The 18,207-nt window shown below is 40.5% G+C and overlaps 1 protein-coding gene across 2 annotated transcripts in view; it reads right to left on the bottom strand.

Moving 5' to 3' along the window:
• The window catches only part of STX1A (syntaxin 1A), a 29,888-nt gene extending 29,023 nt beyond the window's left edge, over positions 1-865 (bottom strand). The window contains exon 1 of one of the 2 annotated variants that reach the window (XM_015812823.1): positions 830-865. In XM_015812823.1, the coding sequence (XP_015668309.1) occupies positions 830-850 (21 nt within the window). In that variant the 5' untranslated portion in view covers positions 851-865. The remainder of the gene's footprint in view (positions 1-829) is intronic. The other variant, XM_015812822.1, reaches the window with a different exon arrangement.
• Between the last annotated feature and the right edge of the window lie 17,342 nt (positions 866-18,207).

Raw genomic sequence — 18,207 nt, 5'->3', positions numbered from 1 at the left:
ATTTCTGAATATCTCCCTGAATTTTTAAGAACTTTTGAAAAACATTAGAAGCTCTGCCACCATCTAAAGCACTGAGGAATCTGATAAGAAAATATTTCTGAAACAATAACTCATCAGGTCATAGGTTGCTAAGTGTTTCTAATAAAAGTGCTTAAAAATTGTTTGGTTAATTGGGTGTTTCCTAACTGCTAAATGTCCAGTCTTGTGTGCCTCCACCTGGAGAATTTCCTTGTATCTATTTATCTTTATACATGTTAATATAAGAAATAAGATCACGTTGTAACTGGCTGTAAACTGAAGGCATATCTGATTTTTTTTTACATAAACTTCCACACAGAAAAGCCTTGGTGGTGCAGTGGTTAGAATGCAGTATTACAGGCTGACTCTGCTCATAGCCAGACCGGCTCAAGGTTGACTGAGCCTTCCATTCTTCCGAGGTCAGTAAAATGAGGATCCACCTTGTTGGGAGCAATATGCTGACTGTGTAAACCGCTTAGGGAGTGCTGCAAAGCACTATGGACCGGTATATAAGTCTAAGTGCTATTGATATTGCTAAACAATACTATATATAAACAATATATATAATAATATAATATAATATTGTATATAATATATACAATATATCAAAATTATCAAAGACATATATATATATATATATATATATATATATATATATATATATATATATATATATATATATATATATATATATATATATATATATATATATATATATATATATATATATATATATATATATATATATATTGCAAATCCATGTATAATATGACATATATATAATAATAAATAGGAAATAAGGATTTATCACCTGCTCAAAAAACTCATCCATAAAACGATCCCGATCCACACCAACAGCAACCTCGTCGTCATCATCACTGTCCTTGGCCTGCAATGGCAAGAAACATAATTTCAATATCTGCAATCTCAAAGGCCTGCCTCAAAGAATGCAAAGACCTAAATTCTGCATCATAAGGCCAGAGCAGACATCAGTTGGATAGTACCTTTGATTTCCCCCAAGGACAAAGACAGCTAATACTTTGATTCCTATTCTTCCAACTCATTCATTTCTGAGTTCTTCTAGTGCCAATAAATCCTCCTTTCTCCAGGGTGAGCTAAAAGCAAAAGTACTACCGTATTTTCTGGCGTATGATGACTTTCTAAACCCTGAAAATCTTCTCAAAAGTCGGGGGTCGTCTTATACGCCCAGTCGTCTTATACGCCAGAAAATACAGGTATTCTATTTTTTTCCTTTATATAGCCCAAACTCTATATTTTAACTGGAAAAGTTGGGGGTCGTCTTATACGTCCAGTCGTCTTATACGCCGGAAAATACGGTATTACCTTTCTGCACTATATGGGGATATTATCCAGCTCCTCAGTGCCTACCCCACTATGTTCTTTCTATATCTGTGCCTTGGGCTGTGTTTACTCTCCCCCAAGGCAATAACCATAAAGAGAAGGGCTGAAACATCGGAAGAAAAACTTTGATCACAATTGTACCAAGCCCAATTGAGCCAGGAGCAGGAAGTAATACAGTACACTCCCACCATCCCAGTAGCCACAAGTCTGTCCAAGCTCCATCTGGTTCAAGCAACTCTGATCCTGTGTTGCCAGGAAACTCCTTTAAGGTGCCAGTGACAGTCACAGAAAGGATGTCATACCGTATTAGATCTGGAGTACCTTTGCCCTCTCAGAATTTGAATCCCACATTCTTCTAGGGCACACTCAAATTTGGTGCCTTTCACAGAAACACTGAACACATTTTGCCTCTACACAATTCCGTACATAATTCTTCTTTGAAGAACCAAAAATCATAAAGGGTCTGCTGGCACCTTTTCCCACCAATGCATTTCAGCAAAAGGCATAAGCTTTTTTTAGCTGCCCCTTTCTTCACCACAAACTCGGAATGCCTAAACTGATGTAGGATTAAACTGAGATGAAGCAGAGAGGGAAAGGAGGGGAAAATAAAACAGGGTAGTTGTGTGGATGCAAGTTACAGGTGAAACAGATTATAATTGGCTTATCAATTAACATTTGTAACTCATTAAAAAAAGTATTGTTTGTTGAAACTGTCTGGAATATTTTGAAACTTTTTGATATATGTGAATTCATCAGTAGTCCAATTCATTGTGATGTTGCTGTAATGTTTCTTTGTTCCAAAATGCCACTCGAAGATCTGCAATGGACAATCTTGGGAGACTGAAATGTTCTGATATTTTTTCCTTGAGTCTTGATGTCAATCATGTGTCCATTAATTCTTGAATGCAAAGTATAGATAGTCGTTGACTTATGACCATAATGGAGTCCAGAATTTCATTTGTAAGCCATTGCAGTCGTAAATCAACTGACTGGACTTGATTTTATGATCATTTTTCTGACACTGGAAACCAGGAAAAACATTGCAAACTGGGGTCATGCAGCCATGGGACGCTGCAACTGAATATAAATCTAAATGTGAACATAAATTGCAAGCTGGTTTCCAATGCTTGAAATGTGACCAGGTGACCAGGAGAGGGGCAGCAGTTTTAACTTTGAGGACAGGTTGTAAGTAGCTTTTTTAAAGTCTGTCTTCACTTCAAGGTTTACATCAGATTTCAACTAGGCAAAATATAATGCAGCTACGGGACAAGGCCTTTCCGTACTGCTGTTCCCATAGTAATTACCTCTGCCCACATTTAACATCCTTGCTGAATAGTCAAGCACATGTTTTCTGGTTCAACTGTCCCCAAAGTCAAATGGCAAAACTTGTGTTTTGTGTTGCTGGAGCTCCTTGGAATTCAGAGGCAAGCTGGTTTCTCAGGTTTAGGACCTCCTGCCAATCTCCATCACTCAGTTCTTAGGATCTTGCCACCCCACATCTGACCAGCTGCCTTAAAGCTTCAGTGTCCTCACAAGTGGGCTGCAGGGTTACCAGTCAGCTGACAACTTTTTATTTTTTGCCTCACAGTGAACAATTGTGGTAAAAGGAAAGGCAGCGATAGACTGGGGGCGAGGAAGTCAACAAGGAGCCTTTTTTGATACTTCCTAATTGGCCAACCGGAGGGAGCAACTGTCAGCACCAGTGAGTACTCATAATCTGTATTTGGATCCAGAAAGAGGTAAAGATGCTTTGGAGGCAACATAGGAACCCTTACTCTGGTGCCATATGGACCACTGTCCTCTTGGGATATGAACAATGCAAATCTCTGTTCACAATGGCTGTTTGAAGGGAAAGAAGTATAGGATTTTATTTATTTATTTTATTTATTTAATTACATTTGTATCCCGCCCTTCTCCTTGCGGACTCAGGGCGGCTGACAATGATTAAAATACTAACATATACATCTAATTAAAAATTGATTAAAAAGAAATATTTAGATACGTCAAATTTAAAAGTAATTAAAACCCCTTTAAAATCCCTTAGGCCAGTCCCGCGAGCTGGAACAACCACGTNGGCCCTCCCCCTTGGGGTCGCCAGCCGGCACTGTCTGGCTGACGGCACCCTGAGGAGACCCACTCTGTGGGAGCGTACAGGTCGGTGGGGGGTAATCTGTGGCAGGAGGCGGTCTCAAAGATAACCAGGTCCGCTGCCATGGAGCGCTTTAAAGATCATAGTCAGCACCTTGAAGCGCACCCGGAAGGCTACCGGCAGCCAATGCAGCTCGCGCAGAAGCGGCGTAACGTGGGAGCGACGAGTCCCTCCCAACACCGCCCGCGCGGCTGCATTTTGAACTAGCTGGAGGATGTTGTAAGACTGAATCTGAGGAGTGGAAACAGTCTTGGCAGAGAAATGCTTTGATTTCCAGACATATGTCTCCTCTGTTTAAAATGGGTAATAGTCAAAAATAGCTGTTTACCCAGCATTAAATCAGTCCCTCCTCAAAAAGTGAGATTCAGGAAGCATGATTCTAAACAAAGGTTTCTTCGAGGATGCACAGTGCAGTCAGGAAGGACGCAACGTAGGCTGTCTCTCTTCCTGGAGAGAAGGTGCTGCCATGTGCTTGAGACTCCTACAGCCCTGTGTGGCAGCACAGGAACTCAGCTGGGGAGTTTGCACTTACATCTCAAGCAATCACATTCCTTGCAGGGAAATGGCAAACCATGCGTGGGCGCATTGCTTCAAATCTCTAGAGTCGTCCTCCTCTGCAGCCCTCCCTCTCTTGCTTCTTGAAGAGGGAGCATTCCAGGTCGGGGCCACATCCCATTCTGGTGGCCCCAAATCACAGCTGACAGTCGTCATGGCAACCTCTCCCTCAGAAGGAGTGGGTGCAGCTGGGAGCAAAGGGTGCCCTTCCTTGCTCAGGAATAATGCTCCAGGGTCCCTACTTGGCAGCTTGGGCCGAAGCATCAGTAAAAACAAGACTAGAGTTTGGCGCGGGGAAGAACACAGTGTCCAGTTGATTACTGAGCCGTGTTGCAATTTAAGAAGAATGATCTGCAGTCAAAGTAATGATTTGTACCCTTATTAAAGGTTATTTAATTTGCATTTTATACTGTTGCTTCAGTTCTTTATTAAGGATAGGAACCCAACCATTGGTCAGTGACCATAGTAAACTGGGATTGATTCCACAGATGCCAGCTGATTTCAACCACCAATTCTAAAACAAAAATTCTGTTATTTGTATTAGGGTGGGCATTTTTTCTCTCTCCTTGCATTCCTTCAGACTATCAAGTCACACTCAGCTTTTTGTGTTTGAAGGCTTGAAAGCCTGTGGGCACATTCTAGGTCAATGTTTCTCAGCCTCATCAACTTTAAGCTGCATGGACTTTAACTCCCAGAATTCTCAGCCAACATGCTTGCTGAGGCATACTGGGACTTGAAGTCCACACATCTTAAAATTGATGAGGTTGAGGAAACACTGACCTAGGTAGAGTCTGATGAGCACAAAAGAAATGTTCAAAAAGAAGATGCAATGATGACTTTAGAGTCCAGAAGAGTCTTCTCAAGCATTTTAAAGTCTAAGCAAAGCAGGAAAAAGTTGGACACATAATCAAGGATGGACTTTCCCATATAAGCTATCTGCTCTCCCACCAAATAAATGTCTATGGTGCTTTCAGGAAGCTTGGAACCAGTGTCTCTTTCTTTCTCCATTAATTGTGTTTTGTGCAAGTGCCACATTTAGTCTTCTCCACCAAGCCCTTCATGATGCACCAAGTTCCTTAATCTTCCTCTTTATGATTGAGGAGCATGCCCTACTCCAAATGATTTGGTTGGCCCCTCCATTTGCTCAACAATCCAAACTTACGGGCTTTCTGTGCTTGAAGCTTCTACAATGAAAGGTAGGGTACATATTTTTAAATAAATAAATCTGACACAGCGCCAACTAGATTTTGGAGAGCTTCCAGACACAAAAGGAGCAACAGCTAAGCAATCTGGCCTGGCATTAGGTATATTAGAGAGGTTTGTGGGCTTTTTGTCTGTGCATCAACCAACCCTTTTTCACCACCAGAGTTGGAAATGCACCTGTGCTCGCTCTTCTCCTCCCCACTCCCGCCCCCTCCGTTCCACCTCCTCCATTGTGCCATTTTTACCCACCATTGTTTCAGCCCCCTGGCCTTTATTGCAAGCAGCAGCTGCCAGGTCCCTCCTATCAGACACCCAGGAAACAAAGGGTAGGAAAGCCTTGTTGCCAAGAGGTACCAGCTAGGTGTCATGTCATTTCATTTTGATTCCCTGTTAAAATATGCGTATATTGGCACTAAAGCCCCTTTTAATCATTTTGCTTCAGGCAGTCGCAAGCTTATTCTTAGAAGCCACAAGTTCTTATTAATGCTTATTTTGAAACTGGAGCAAAGCAGAAAGACTCAATAGGAACTGCAGACCTAGTAAAAAAGTATAAGAAAGGAACCGTTCCTCTAACATTAAATTCAAATTCACCTGAAGGTGGAGTTTTGACAATAAGACAGTAATTATTTGGGCAAGATTCAAATTTAACAGGGCTGCTTCTCTTTCACTCCAAAACACTACACTGGCACCTGGCTAACTGATAACCAAAAACCAGCCAATAGAGGCTGGAAGAAGATCGTGCTTATTTAGCCCAGTTATCCTCTGTGGCAAGCTGCAAAGAACCCAAAGGCCTTGCTAGCATCTCGGCATACAGAAGTCTGCTGAAATCAGGCTGTTGATGGTTTTGAAGGTATTCAAGAGCTGCTGCTGCAACATGATAATGACCATATCACTGTCTGTCTCAAAAATAAATTGCCCCATTGGTAAGCATGATGTGCATCAGAAATGTTTGCTGTACAAACTACCTCCTACCTCAAAGTAGAAAACAAAGCTGATCTGTGTATCAGGATGACTGCCAATCTGGTTTACTGTTTGAATTAATATATGTCAGGTCAAATGCATAGTCCATACAGGAAGGTTAATGTCTACCAATAGAGGAGAATATTCCAGGGTTGAAATGAGGGGATTTTGGTGCTCTCTAAGCTTGGTTGCTCACTTGCACACATTTCATTACCCAAACTAGATAACATGTGCTAAGGTTGATGTCTACCAGAAACAACTGCTATGTACTGGATTAAAATACCTCTTTGATCAGGAAGGTATTTTCCTTACATTGTTTTATAGTTTCATCCTATTTTTCCATGAAGCTACTCAGGGCTTCAAAGATGAGTCTCTTCTGTTCTGTAGACAAGATGGGAAGCTGCTCAAGCATAGAAGCTGGAGTATTTCCTCAATTCCAAGTCTTGTTTCTGTTGCAAACTGTCTGGATAACTTTGCTCAAGCTCTCTTACCCTGAAACCCCAACTTGCAGAGCAGAGGTGGTGCAGTGGTTAGAATGTAGCATTGCAGACTAATTCATTGCTGACTGCCCAGAGTTCGATCCTGACAGGCTCAAGGTTGACTCAGCCTTCCATCCCTCTGAAGTCAGTAAAATGAGAACCCAGATTGTTGGGGGCAATATGCTGACTCTGTAAACTGCTTAGAGAGGGCTGTAAAGAACTATAAAGCGGTATATAAGTCTAAGTGCTATTGTTATTGCAGTCAATTAAGCAATTATTTCATTCATTCATTCATTCATTCATTCATGTTATTGATGCATTCGTGCATGCCATTTGGGTGTGGTGGTTACGGTACAATTTAGCAGATCATGAATTCTAGTCCTGCCTTAGACACACAACCAGTTGGATGACTTCAGAGCAATCATTTTCTCTCAGCCCTAGGAAAACAGCAATGGAAAACCCCTTCTGAAAACGCTGCTCCCCAAAACTGCAGAGACTAGTCTACATAGTCACCAATAGTCAACACTGACTTAAAGGAACAACAAATAAGTAAAATTATGAAATTTCTATCTAACTTTCCCATCATTAAGAGCAATCCCTTAAGAGGGTACAATTTAATTAAAACAACCAGGTAGAAATGTGCTTGAAACTGTTTGAAAGCTTCTAACACTATGTTAAAAAAAATTGATTTTTTAAAAAAACTCTCAATTGAAAACACTGCAGACCAGGCCAAAAATACATAGCAGTAGCACTTTGACCAAACTCCAGAGTTTTCAACATCAGTGCCAGAAAGTTTAAAAAGCTCAGTGCCAACTTTAATTGAAGAAGGAAGGAATCCCATTGCCAGGACACCAGGATCAAGAATACTCCTTTTTGGGTTGTCACATACAGTAGAGAATGAGGAATAATATTTATAGCCTCACCAGATTGGTGTGCAGATTGCAGCAAGACAATTAAAGCAAAGCACTTTGAACTCTGTCACTATGCAAATAGTGGCAGTTTGTTATTATTATACACTATTATAATGATCATCAATCACTCATTCTTGCCATCTGAACATTTTTTTAAAAAAAAATCTTGTTTCTGAACTAGCATCCTATTAGTCTGGCAATATAGGCTCCTCATCTTACAGATATTTCCTTCCAGTTTGCTGATCTTGGACTTGGAATGGAAACAATTAGCATTCAATGCTTCTCCTTGCAGGCAACCTCTCCTTCAAAATCACTATTCAGAAATAATGCCCAGCTTCTATTAAAGACTGGAGATACATATAAGGAGGAAGGAGATTAGCTAATCTGAAAAAAGATAACGGGCTTTTGACATATCATTTGCTGAAGATTCAGGATGCTAGAAGCCCATATTACAGGTAGTCCTCAACTTATAACCACAACTGAATCCAAAATTTCTGTTGCTAAGTGAGACAATTAAGTGAATTTTACCACCTTTTTGCCACACTTAAGTGAATCACTGCAGTTATTAAGTTAGTAACACAGTTGTTAAGTGAAGCTGGCTTCCCCATTGCTTGTCAGAAGGTTGCCAAAGGGGATCATATGACTCCAGGACACTGCAACCGTCATAAATATGAGTCAGTTGCCAAGTGTCTGAATTTTGATCACATGACCACGGGAAGGCTGCAACCATCATAAGTATGAGAAATGATCTTAAGTCACTTTTTTCAGTACCATTGTAACTTTGAATGGTCACTAAATGAACTGTTGTAAGTTGAGGACTACCTATAAAAACACAGCCATCTATTTCCTTAAAAAGCCTCTCTGGCTCAGCCAAACAGTCTGTAACACAGAGAAATTAAGAGTTTCCAGTAAGGAGTCATTCCTTGATTATGATGGTATGTGGGGGGGCAGTGGTGGGATTCAGCCAGTTTGCACCAGTTCAGCAGAACCGGTAGCTAATTTTTTGTTGCCCAGGCCCAGAATGGACTTCCGGAAGTGGCATCCACACAGAGAACTGGTTGTTCACATATTTAAATCCCACCACTTGGGGGGGGGGATTGTCCTTGGTGTTCTCTGAGCTTGCTTGTTTTCTTGCAGATGTTTAATTCCCCATATTTAACATGATGGTATGCAATCATATTTAATATATAAACTTTTTTCTTCCTTGCTATCAAGCAGAGACTTCCCCAAATGATTTAAAGCTTAATGCAGTCTGGCTGGTGGGATATAAAGCAGCTCTTGATAGCACACTGTGATATTTGTCAGGTTAATATGACAGAATAATTGCTTGTATCTGCCAAGATTTGTATACTGTACTAAGGTTAATGCAGTGAAATCAATCAAGTTGCCCAAGGAACTACCTGAACAAGTTCTATAAAAACTTGAAGACATAGACAAGGTAGTTGGCTAAGCCCAACTGACCATCTGTAGTGTTAACCATGTCATCTTCTGGGATATTACTTCTAACGCAGGCAGCTCTTTGAACTTACAGTACATCTGTATACTGAGAGTCCATAAATCTACTCTACTGGGTTAATTACGACTTGTTAAAAGTTTATAAATGGAAAACTTAATCATATCAACATATGTCAGGCAAAAATCCATCATTTGTGGGAAACAGTGGGTTTCTTGAATTTTTATGCGGACATTGTAAGAGGTGGAATTCTGTGGGTATACCATTGTCAAGCACCAGAGAAATCAGGAGATTCTGGCAGTTAGAATTAGAATAACAGAGTTGGAAGGGACCAGTATAAAGATTTATTGCAAGCTTAAGCTCTCTACAAAAATATGAGCTACTAACAGTCAAGGGAAATGAGCGGGAATTAAGAAGGCATTCAAGATAGGCTGGACTTAGATTTCTTGTGGGTGCGCAGGAATTCATGACTTATGATGCTTTTGACCCCTCGCTTGGGCTCAGCCTGATCATCTCCTACAACTATGCCTTATAGTCATATAGTTTGCACCATGTGCTTGCAAACACTTCCTGGAATTTCCTGCCCTATGTACTTTTTTTTACGGATGATCACGCCAACCATTTTGTACTTGGGCAAATCCTCCAATCTAAGAGCACAAGATGTTGTCAGAATTCCAAATGTGCCCATAATCCATATAAATCTAATTTCAATTTATCACAGACATAGGTGATTTTTGGAATTTATATCATAGAACTATAAAGTTGGAATGTGTCATACATTTAGGCAATCTTTGCTCAATGCAGATCCACTAGATCAGGGGTGTCAAACTGCCGGCCTGCGGGCCAGACGCGTCACACGGAAGCCATGCCCACCCCATTGCTGGCAATGGCAAAACAGTTCTGATATGTCGTCCGACGTCACATGACGTCGCAAGTTTGACATGCCTGATGTAAAGTGTTAATACCACTTTATAATTCCTTGGTAAGGAATTATACTGCATTGGAATACTGCATTGAGTTTCAGTCGCCACGATATGTCTGCATTAGATCAATGTTTCCCAAACTTTTTTCTTCATTATCCAAAATTGCTTATCAGAAAGTCTTATCAAACTTTGAGGACTAGTTTTAAGTCCCTTCTTTCGGCACCTTCAAATGGTCACTGAATTGATGCTCATAACTCAAGGACTACCTATATTATAAAAACAATGCCAACAAATTACCATTGGTAATTTCATTGATTTTTGTATTAATAGAAACAATTTGAGAGATTTTAGAATATATTTTAGTGCACAGGGCAATCTTTAAATCAATTTAAATGTCCCTATTGTAATGGATAATGTGTTTGTGTGTCGGTACTCAAAGAAAAAAACCACTTATCCTATTTACATTAATTCATTCAGTTTGGGAAGCACTGCATTAAACCATTTATGGTAGATGACATGCAGCCTCTGTTTGAAATTCTCTAGTGAAGTAGAATGTCACGAGGCTTCTTGTTTCACTGATTGAAAGTCTATATAGTCAGAGAACTATCCAGATGCTCACAAATATGCTGCTTGACAATCTGTTCAAAGACTTTGCCTAGGACAGATATCAAGTTGATAGTTCTGTAGTTTCCCTAATTCTACTCCTTCCTTTTTTGAAGATGGGGATGACATTTGCTGTCCAATTTCCTGGAATCTCACCAGTCCTTCAGAGGTTCTCAAAGATGACTGAGGTGCTTCTGTGATCACCTTCACTAATTCTTTTGGTATCCTAAGATGTTAATGCTATGGAGATGCTCAGTCATCCAGGTCATGGTTGTTCCAAAGGTGCTTTTTTGAAAGGCAGCTGGACTTTGTTTTTCCTTGGAAGACATTTTGCTTCTCATCCAAGAACTGGAAAAGCTTCTTGGATGAGAAGAGAAACGTCTTCAAGGAAAAACTAAGTCCAGTTGCTTTTCAAAAAAGCATTTTTGGGATTAGGATGCTAATCCATCTAGTCTAAGAAGCCTGAGTTCACTGAAAACAATTAACCAGCGGAATGGCTTGCCTTCAGGAGTTGTGAGTGCTCCATCACTGGAGATTTTTAAGAAAAGACTGGATAGGCATTTCTCTGAAATGGTATAGGACAGTGATGGCGAACCTTTTAGAGACCGAGTGCCCAAACTGCAAAACAAAACCCACTTATGCATCGTCGGGTGCCGGGTGGGCATGGCCCATTGGGTGGGCATGGCTGCGGTGGTAACAGCAGACTGGGTGGGACTAAAAAGTTCAATCAATCAATTCCAACTTTGCAAGATCTTTTTTTTCCCCACGAGAAGATGAAATTGATTGATTGATTGAACCTTTTTTTTTTGTACACGGCGGCAGAGGCCTAAAGCGAAAAGGTTTTATAAAACCCAGCTGAAGGCCTAGGACTGGGGCAACGGCGCGCGTGCCCACAAAGAGGGCTTTGAGTGCCGCCTCTGGCACCCGTGCCATAGGTTCGCCACCACTGGTATAGGATCTCCTGCTTGAGCAAGGGGTTTGTCTTGAACAGAGGTCCCCAACTTTTTGGGCACCAGGGATTGGTTCCTTGGAGAAAGGTTTTTCCATGGACCGGAGAGTGCGTGATTTTGTATGCTGCCTGCATCCCACGGATGGGCCTTTGATTGTTTGTGCGGACCAGTTGCTGGCATGCCGCAGCCCGGTACCAGTCCACAGACCGGGGGTTGGGGACCCCCGGTCTAGAAGATTCCAAGATCCTTTCCAATTCTGTTATTCTTTTTATCCTAAGCCACTAGTGGTGGAAAAAGAAATTGACAGTGAGGCAAGTAAAAGACCTATAAATCTATCCCCCCCTCCCATGTGATCAACATAAATTAATAACTTGGGCAAGACTTGGCAACAGGAAACTTAAAGACATGGGATTCTAAATAATATTTTAGCAGATTGGCTCATGCTATAGTTATAGTGTGAGGTTTATGAATTTGATGATTATGAAGGTGATATGCCATGAAGTCAATGTAATTATATAATTACAGTATATAAGCACTGAAATCAAAGTTAAGTAAAAATACTGGAGAACAATTAAAAATTAGGAATGCAACCATATGCTAATGTTGCAGTCCAGATGTTCTGTAAAAAGCGAAAGAACAGACTGGCATTTTGAGAATAAAACAACTAGTGAGACTACAGGCTTGGAATCACATTTTAAAAAATAGAAAGTAACCTCACACTTTTTAACAAGCAGTCATATTTTTTTTTCTGGAATTATCAGCAACCAACCTGAACTGGTGCGAAAAGAGGGTTGCTACAGGAGTGCCTAATTTATCTCACTTTACATGCAATTTGCATTTCAAGTTCTTCAGCTGCATTGATTTGGGACCAGAATTGGGGAGGGGGGAGAGAAATTCGTTGTGCTTGCAGCTAAGAAGGTAGAGCTGCCTTTTTAGGCAGCAATTGCGGACTCAGCCAAGCTAAGAATAATGCACACTAAAGGGAAGGCAGACCTGGCTAATTAGCCCAGTTAGCCAGTTTTTAAACAAGCCACCCTGGTCCCATTAAATGTGGAACAAAGGTTAAGCATCTGTTTTTCAGGAGGAGATGGTTGGCATATCACAGAGGGTGCTTTGAGAGGCCATATGATGCCATCATTTTGGGATTTTCAAAACTTTCACAAATAAAGCACTTTATTACTTCCAACAGCACCATTGTATTAAAGGGTAGCAGCACATCCCATGTGTGCTAAGGATAGAAGACAAGAGAATTGGTTTTACAGGTAGTCCTTGACATACAACCATTCATTTAATGACTATTCAAAGTTAAAATGGCACTGAAAAAAGTGCTTTATGTCAGCTTCCCACACTTATCAAGCTGAGCATGAATTTCGGTGAAAAAGTGGAAGACCTGAAACCATCTTATGGTAGCAATAATGCACACCAACTATTTTTATTGCTACTTCACGTGCACACATTTACAACTCTTTAGGGACACAGCAGCAGAATAGCAGCAGAAAAGGCTGGCTAGGGACCAAATGACAGCATCAGTCGAAAAAGCCAATAAGTAGCTTTCTGTTTACACTAACTACTGGATTCCTGATTTCCCCTCTGATATAAAGGATGAATAGGCTTTCCCTCTCCAGAGCTGAGAATTTTTACTGCTCAGTCATAGTGATATACAACCAAAAAGGTTCCATTTTGGTCTTTTGCATATTGCAATGAATTAAGATCATTTTGAAATTGAGGAAATTAAGTTTATTGATTATATCTTGAACTGCACTCCTAGGCATCTATCCTCAGCCCCTCAATTGTACAGACTTCAACTTCGGAACTTGCATTGGAGAAAATTCTGAGAATTGGTCCACACATCTAAGAAAAGCCCAGTCTAGAGAAACAGAAGACTGATTTGGGATCTTAATCTTTGATGGCAAGAAAATATATAGAATAAATTTTTAAACAAATTATATTGGTTCAAACAGGTAGAAAAAAATCAAACTCATAATCGTAAATCACTAAAATGCTTTTGAATAATCTAGAACTGTTCACCATGCTAGGGCATACCAAAGAACCAATATCAACAACATCAGGGAAAGAAATAAAAAAGCATTCAATTTAAAGCAAATATTGTGGTTATGAAGTCTGCATTTTAAGTCAAGCAAAAGTCTCCACACTAAGTTCAATTCCTGATGAATTCATAGATATAACCATATAGTTTTCTTGGCCACAATATGAAAGTGGTTTTGCCATTGCATCTTCTGGGATGTTCTGTCAAACTTCCAAATGAAGGCTATCAAAGTGGAATTTCTTGATGATATGCCATTAAATTATTAGCCAAGTCTGAATCTGCTTAACCTGCCACCTACCAAGATCAGTCAACAGTGCTGTAGTTTACAGAAAGCAAACCATGGTGTAAGAAAAGGAATTATTAAGATGGGAATATGTTTGCCTGGCAGGCTAACAAACTTGCATTAACATGGATATACGCACCACTGTCTCACTCAATCCTGCACAGTTCTCTTCATCGTGATTAATGAAATTTCTGCGTTTGGGAACATCACCATTTTGAGCAAGACAATATTAGCAAGATAGCAAAGCCACATCTAATCCAATTGGCCACCTTCTGTTTCACAATGACCAACTCAGGCCCAAGCTCTAGCATGCTTCCTGAAGGCAAAAAGTGTGTTTGTTTTTTCTGTCCACTTTTCCATGCCAAAACAATAGGGACTTGCTTCGAGTCACTGCCATGAAGCTAACCTCCTGATTCCAGGCAGGAATATATTCTGGATCAGATCAAAAGATGAAAAGGCACTTTGGATCTTTTTTTCTTTCTTTCTCCCTTCGTGAACAGCAAAAAGAGGATGCTCCTACAAAGGTAAACATCCAAACAGAATGCTGATATATTAAAACAAAAGAAAAGAGAAGGAGAAGGAGAGAAACAAATAAAATTTAAGAGAAAAGGCACATTATGCGCCATCAAGTTGTTCTTGACTCCTTGTGACCACACTAGAAAAAAAAACCAGTGTTGTAAACATTTAAAGCTTGCTGCCAAAGTAATATGGAGATGACTTTCACAAGTGCCTTGCCCTTATTTGTACTTCTCTTTTTCTGCAAATTTCAACTAAAAATTGAACATCATCACGATTAAGAGAACTACGCAGGATTGAGTGAGACAATGGTGCACATATCCATGTTAATACAACATTTTGTGATTTAAAAAAGAACTGGAAAATAAATTACATTAATAAAATTATCCACACTGAAGGGAAAATGACTAGAGGATCATTTTGGGTCATCAAGCTGGGTCATTCAGTAAAGTTGAAGATCTGAGATGAAGACAACACAATGCAAAAATGACAATGCAGGATCTGCCACGGCAAGACAGGTACAGTCTTAGAACATCAATGGTTTTGTGAAGAAAAAAAGTACAATCTAAGCAAAAGCCAAACAAATCCAGTTACAGAAAAAGGATAACTACTGTAAATGCCATTCAGTGCCTAGATGATGATTGCCAGCTCTTAAGTAGCCATTTCTATAAGAATGCAGCAATTGAAATAATAAATAAATAATCACTAGGCCCAAATCAGGAGGTATCCAATAAGTCAATTTGAGGAATAGCTAGTTAACGTAAAGGGGAGAGGGCTGGAAATGAAGGGAGAGAATCCCAGTCTGTTAAAAGTTTATTTGTAAAGTTACAGTCCTCTCAACACACTGGGAGACTGAGAGATTTCATTTCTTAAAAGTGGAATATTAATTAAGAGTAAGAGTCCTCCTCCTTTGAGGATGAAGTGACAACAGGCAGTCTTCCATGAGTTTTAAATAGATGCCAGCTTTCCCATTTCTCTACTAGGCAATGAAAGGGTTTGCTTGTTAATGAGGCCGCCATGAGAGGCCTCTCTCTTAAACTTCAGTTTAAGCAGAGGTACTTCCTTCCAGCTGCAATTTTTTCCTTATTTTTTTTCCTTTCAAACCTTCAATATCCATTTTATTTAGCATCCTGCTTCCAAAAGTGGACAATCATAAGTTTCCAGAAAGGTCATGATAGGAAGGACCTCCCTATGTTCTTTTAATCCATAGCATCTATTAGTCACAGTGATAAGGAAGCTTCCTACTTCCTCTGCAGCTACTAATGACAAAATATCTGCCTACTCTCTTTATTAAAGACATTTTGTCTTATGGGGGGGGGTGTATTTAAAAAACAGGTCCTTTTTTGTCATATGTAGCTGTCTTCTCCCAAAATCAGAGCGGCATTCTATCTATAATAGTTGAGTACTGATCTTTATATCTTGCTCAAGATGGATGTTTTACAATCCAGATAGGAGGATGTGCACCTATGAGGTAGACATCACCTAGTTGGCTTACATGGCTAAGGAGGAACTGAAACTCGCAATCTCCTCTTTCTAGCCTTTGTGCTTTATGCTTTGCTGTTATGTTTTTAACATTTTTAATGCATAGTTTACAGAGTGACTGGCCATACTAAATAACCCAGACTATGATTTGTTCAACAAATCACGATTAAATCAAATTCATCACACTGTATGAACCCAGGCACAGTTTCCTCCAACTGGCAGGCTATTCTGATGATTAGTTCCTGGCTTTTAATTGCAGGTGACATGGATTAAATTTGGGGTCATCTATATGAAAATTAAATCTGCTGTCTCTAAGCTCTGGGCCTTTCATGGAAAGCTACCATCAATACATTAAAGACACAAAGGAAAGAAGCTTTTATTTTTTTCTCTTCATAAATTTGTGAACCTCCCAACCATATTCCTCCCCAGTCATCTTCTTTTCATAAACTGAAATTCACTTTAATCTTCCCTCACAGAGACAGGCAAATGAAAGTTGCCATCCTTCAGCCCTGAATAATTTATAATTTAAAGTGTAGAAAAAGCAGGACTGTTTAATATCTCACAAGCAGGCATCACATCCATATTAAAAGCAGGGATTTTTTTTCCACCAATGCAGCATACCCCAGTGGTTAAAGTACTGGGCTTATACTGTATTAGGAGACCTGAGTTCCCATTTCACTACAGTGATTGGGGACAATCACTGAATTAGTTTTACGGATGTTTCAATTGTGTGCCTATTATTTAGTTTTTATTCAAGATACTATGCTAACCCAACAAATGGATTGAGTCAGTAACCATGTTTAGTGTTTGGGGAAAATCAGCTGCTCTCTCTCTCCGTCCAAACTATTTCACAGGGTTGTTGTTGGGAAATAAATGGAAGTGGACTCCCCACCCATGTAAGCTCCCTTAGGGGAATGGTGGGATACAACTCTAAAAATTAATGTGCAGAATGGCACCACACCTGCCTTAAAAATGGTTATAGCAAATCTACACTTTCAGCAAAGATCTTCACTAGGGCCCTCCTGCAGATGCCAAATACAGGTAATCCCCAAGTCGCTCGTTCGAAGTTACATGATAAGCGCCCCCTAGTGCTTACGAGCAAGTCCCGAAATTACAAATTTTATTTTTATTTATATTTGAATTTATATCCCGCCCTTCTCCCGTAGGACTCAGGGCGGCTGACAATCTATTTAAAATACATACAAAACAATACAAATTTAAAATTAATTAAAAAGAATATTAAATATTTGTCGAATTTAAAATATAATTAAAACCCCCCTAAAAATTACCCTAGGCCAGTCCTGCAAGCTGGAATAACNTGCAGCTCGCGCAGCAGCGGTGTCACGTGGGAGCGCCGAGTCCCCCCCAACACCGCCCGCGCGGCCGCATTTTGGACCAGCTGGAGCCTCCGGGTGCTCCTCAAGGGGAGCCCCATGTAGAGAGCATTACAGTAGTCCAGGCGGGAGGTGACAAGTGCATGAGTGACCGTGCGTAGGGCGTCCCGGTCCAGAAAAGGCAGCACCACAGCATTCGTTCGCCCTTACGAGTGACCGCAGAGGCTCTGCAACATTCACCCTGGTTATTCCCTGCCTCCCCACCCCCGCCCAGGTCTCCCTAGGCACCAGGCCTTCAATACTGACCCTGCAAAAATCGAGGTCTTTCGTTTTCTTGGCTGCTCCAGGCCTTTGGTGCGTTCGCAGAGAATGGAGGCCTAAAGTAACGCAAGATCATGCGAGATCAATGGGGCGAGATCTCACGTTACTGATCTTGTGTGATCTCATGGTACTTTAGGCCTCTGTTCTCTGCAATAGAGAACAGAACCGAAGCTGGCCTCCAGAAGCTGGATGCCTCCAGAAGCTGGATCGGAGTGTCGGAGGCCTTTTCCAGGCCACTGCCACCGGGATCTGAGGCCGGATTTGAGACATGATGTCTCAAAGGTGCTGTTTCAAAAGAGAGCTGGACTGTTTTGCTTCTCATCCAAGAAGCTTCATCAGTTGAAGCTTCTTGAATGAGAAACATCATCTTCTTCCTCAAAGAAAAAGCAGCCCAGTTGCCTTTTGAAAAAGCACCTTTGAGACAACTATAACCTGGATGACTGAGAATCTCTATAGACATTCACATGATAATGCCTATGTTTACCAGACAAAAGTAAAGTTGCCCAGGCCACAGAACTTGTGGAAAAATATCAAAAGGGCTCTAGATATTCAATGTACACATGTGAACTGTGAGGCAGGCAGCATCTAAATTTAATAAATAAACAGATGCTTGGTTTTATTGGCTTGTGTAGCAGATGGGATGGGGGAAGGGAAGCCA

Source organism: Protobothrops mucrosquamatus, unplaced genomic scaffold (assembly GCF_001527695.2).
Source record: "Protobothrops mucrosquamatus isolate PMUCROS unplaced genomic scaffold, P.Mucros_1.0 scaffold112, whole genome shotgun sequence".
Lineage (NCBI taxonomy): Eukaryota > Metazoa > Chordata > Lepidosauria > Squamata > Viperidae > Protobothrops > Protobothrops mucrosquamatus.
Note: the sequence above shows the minus strand (reverse complement) of the source record. Positions and strands in the feature narration are given on the sequence as shown.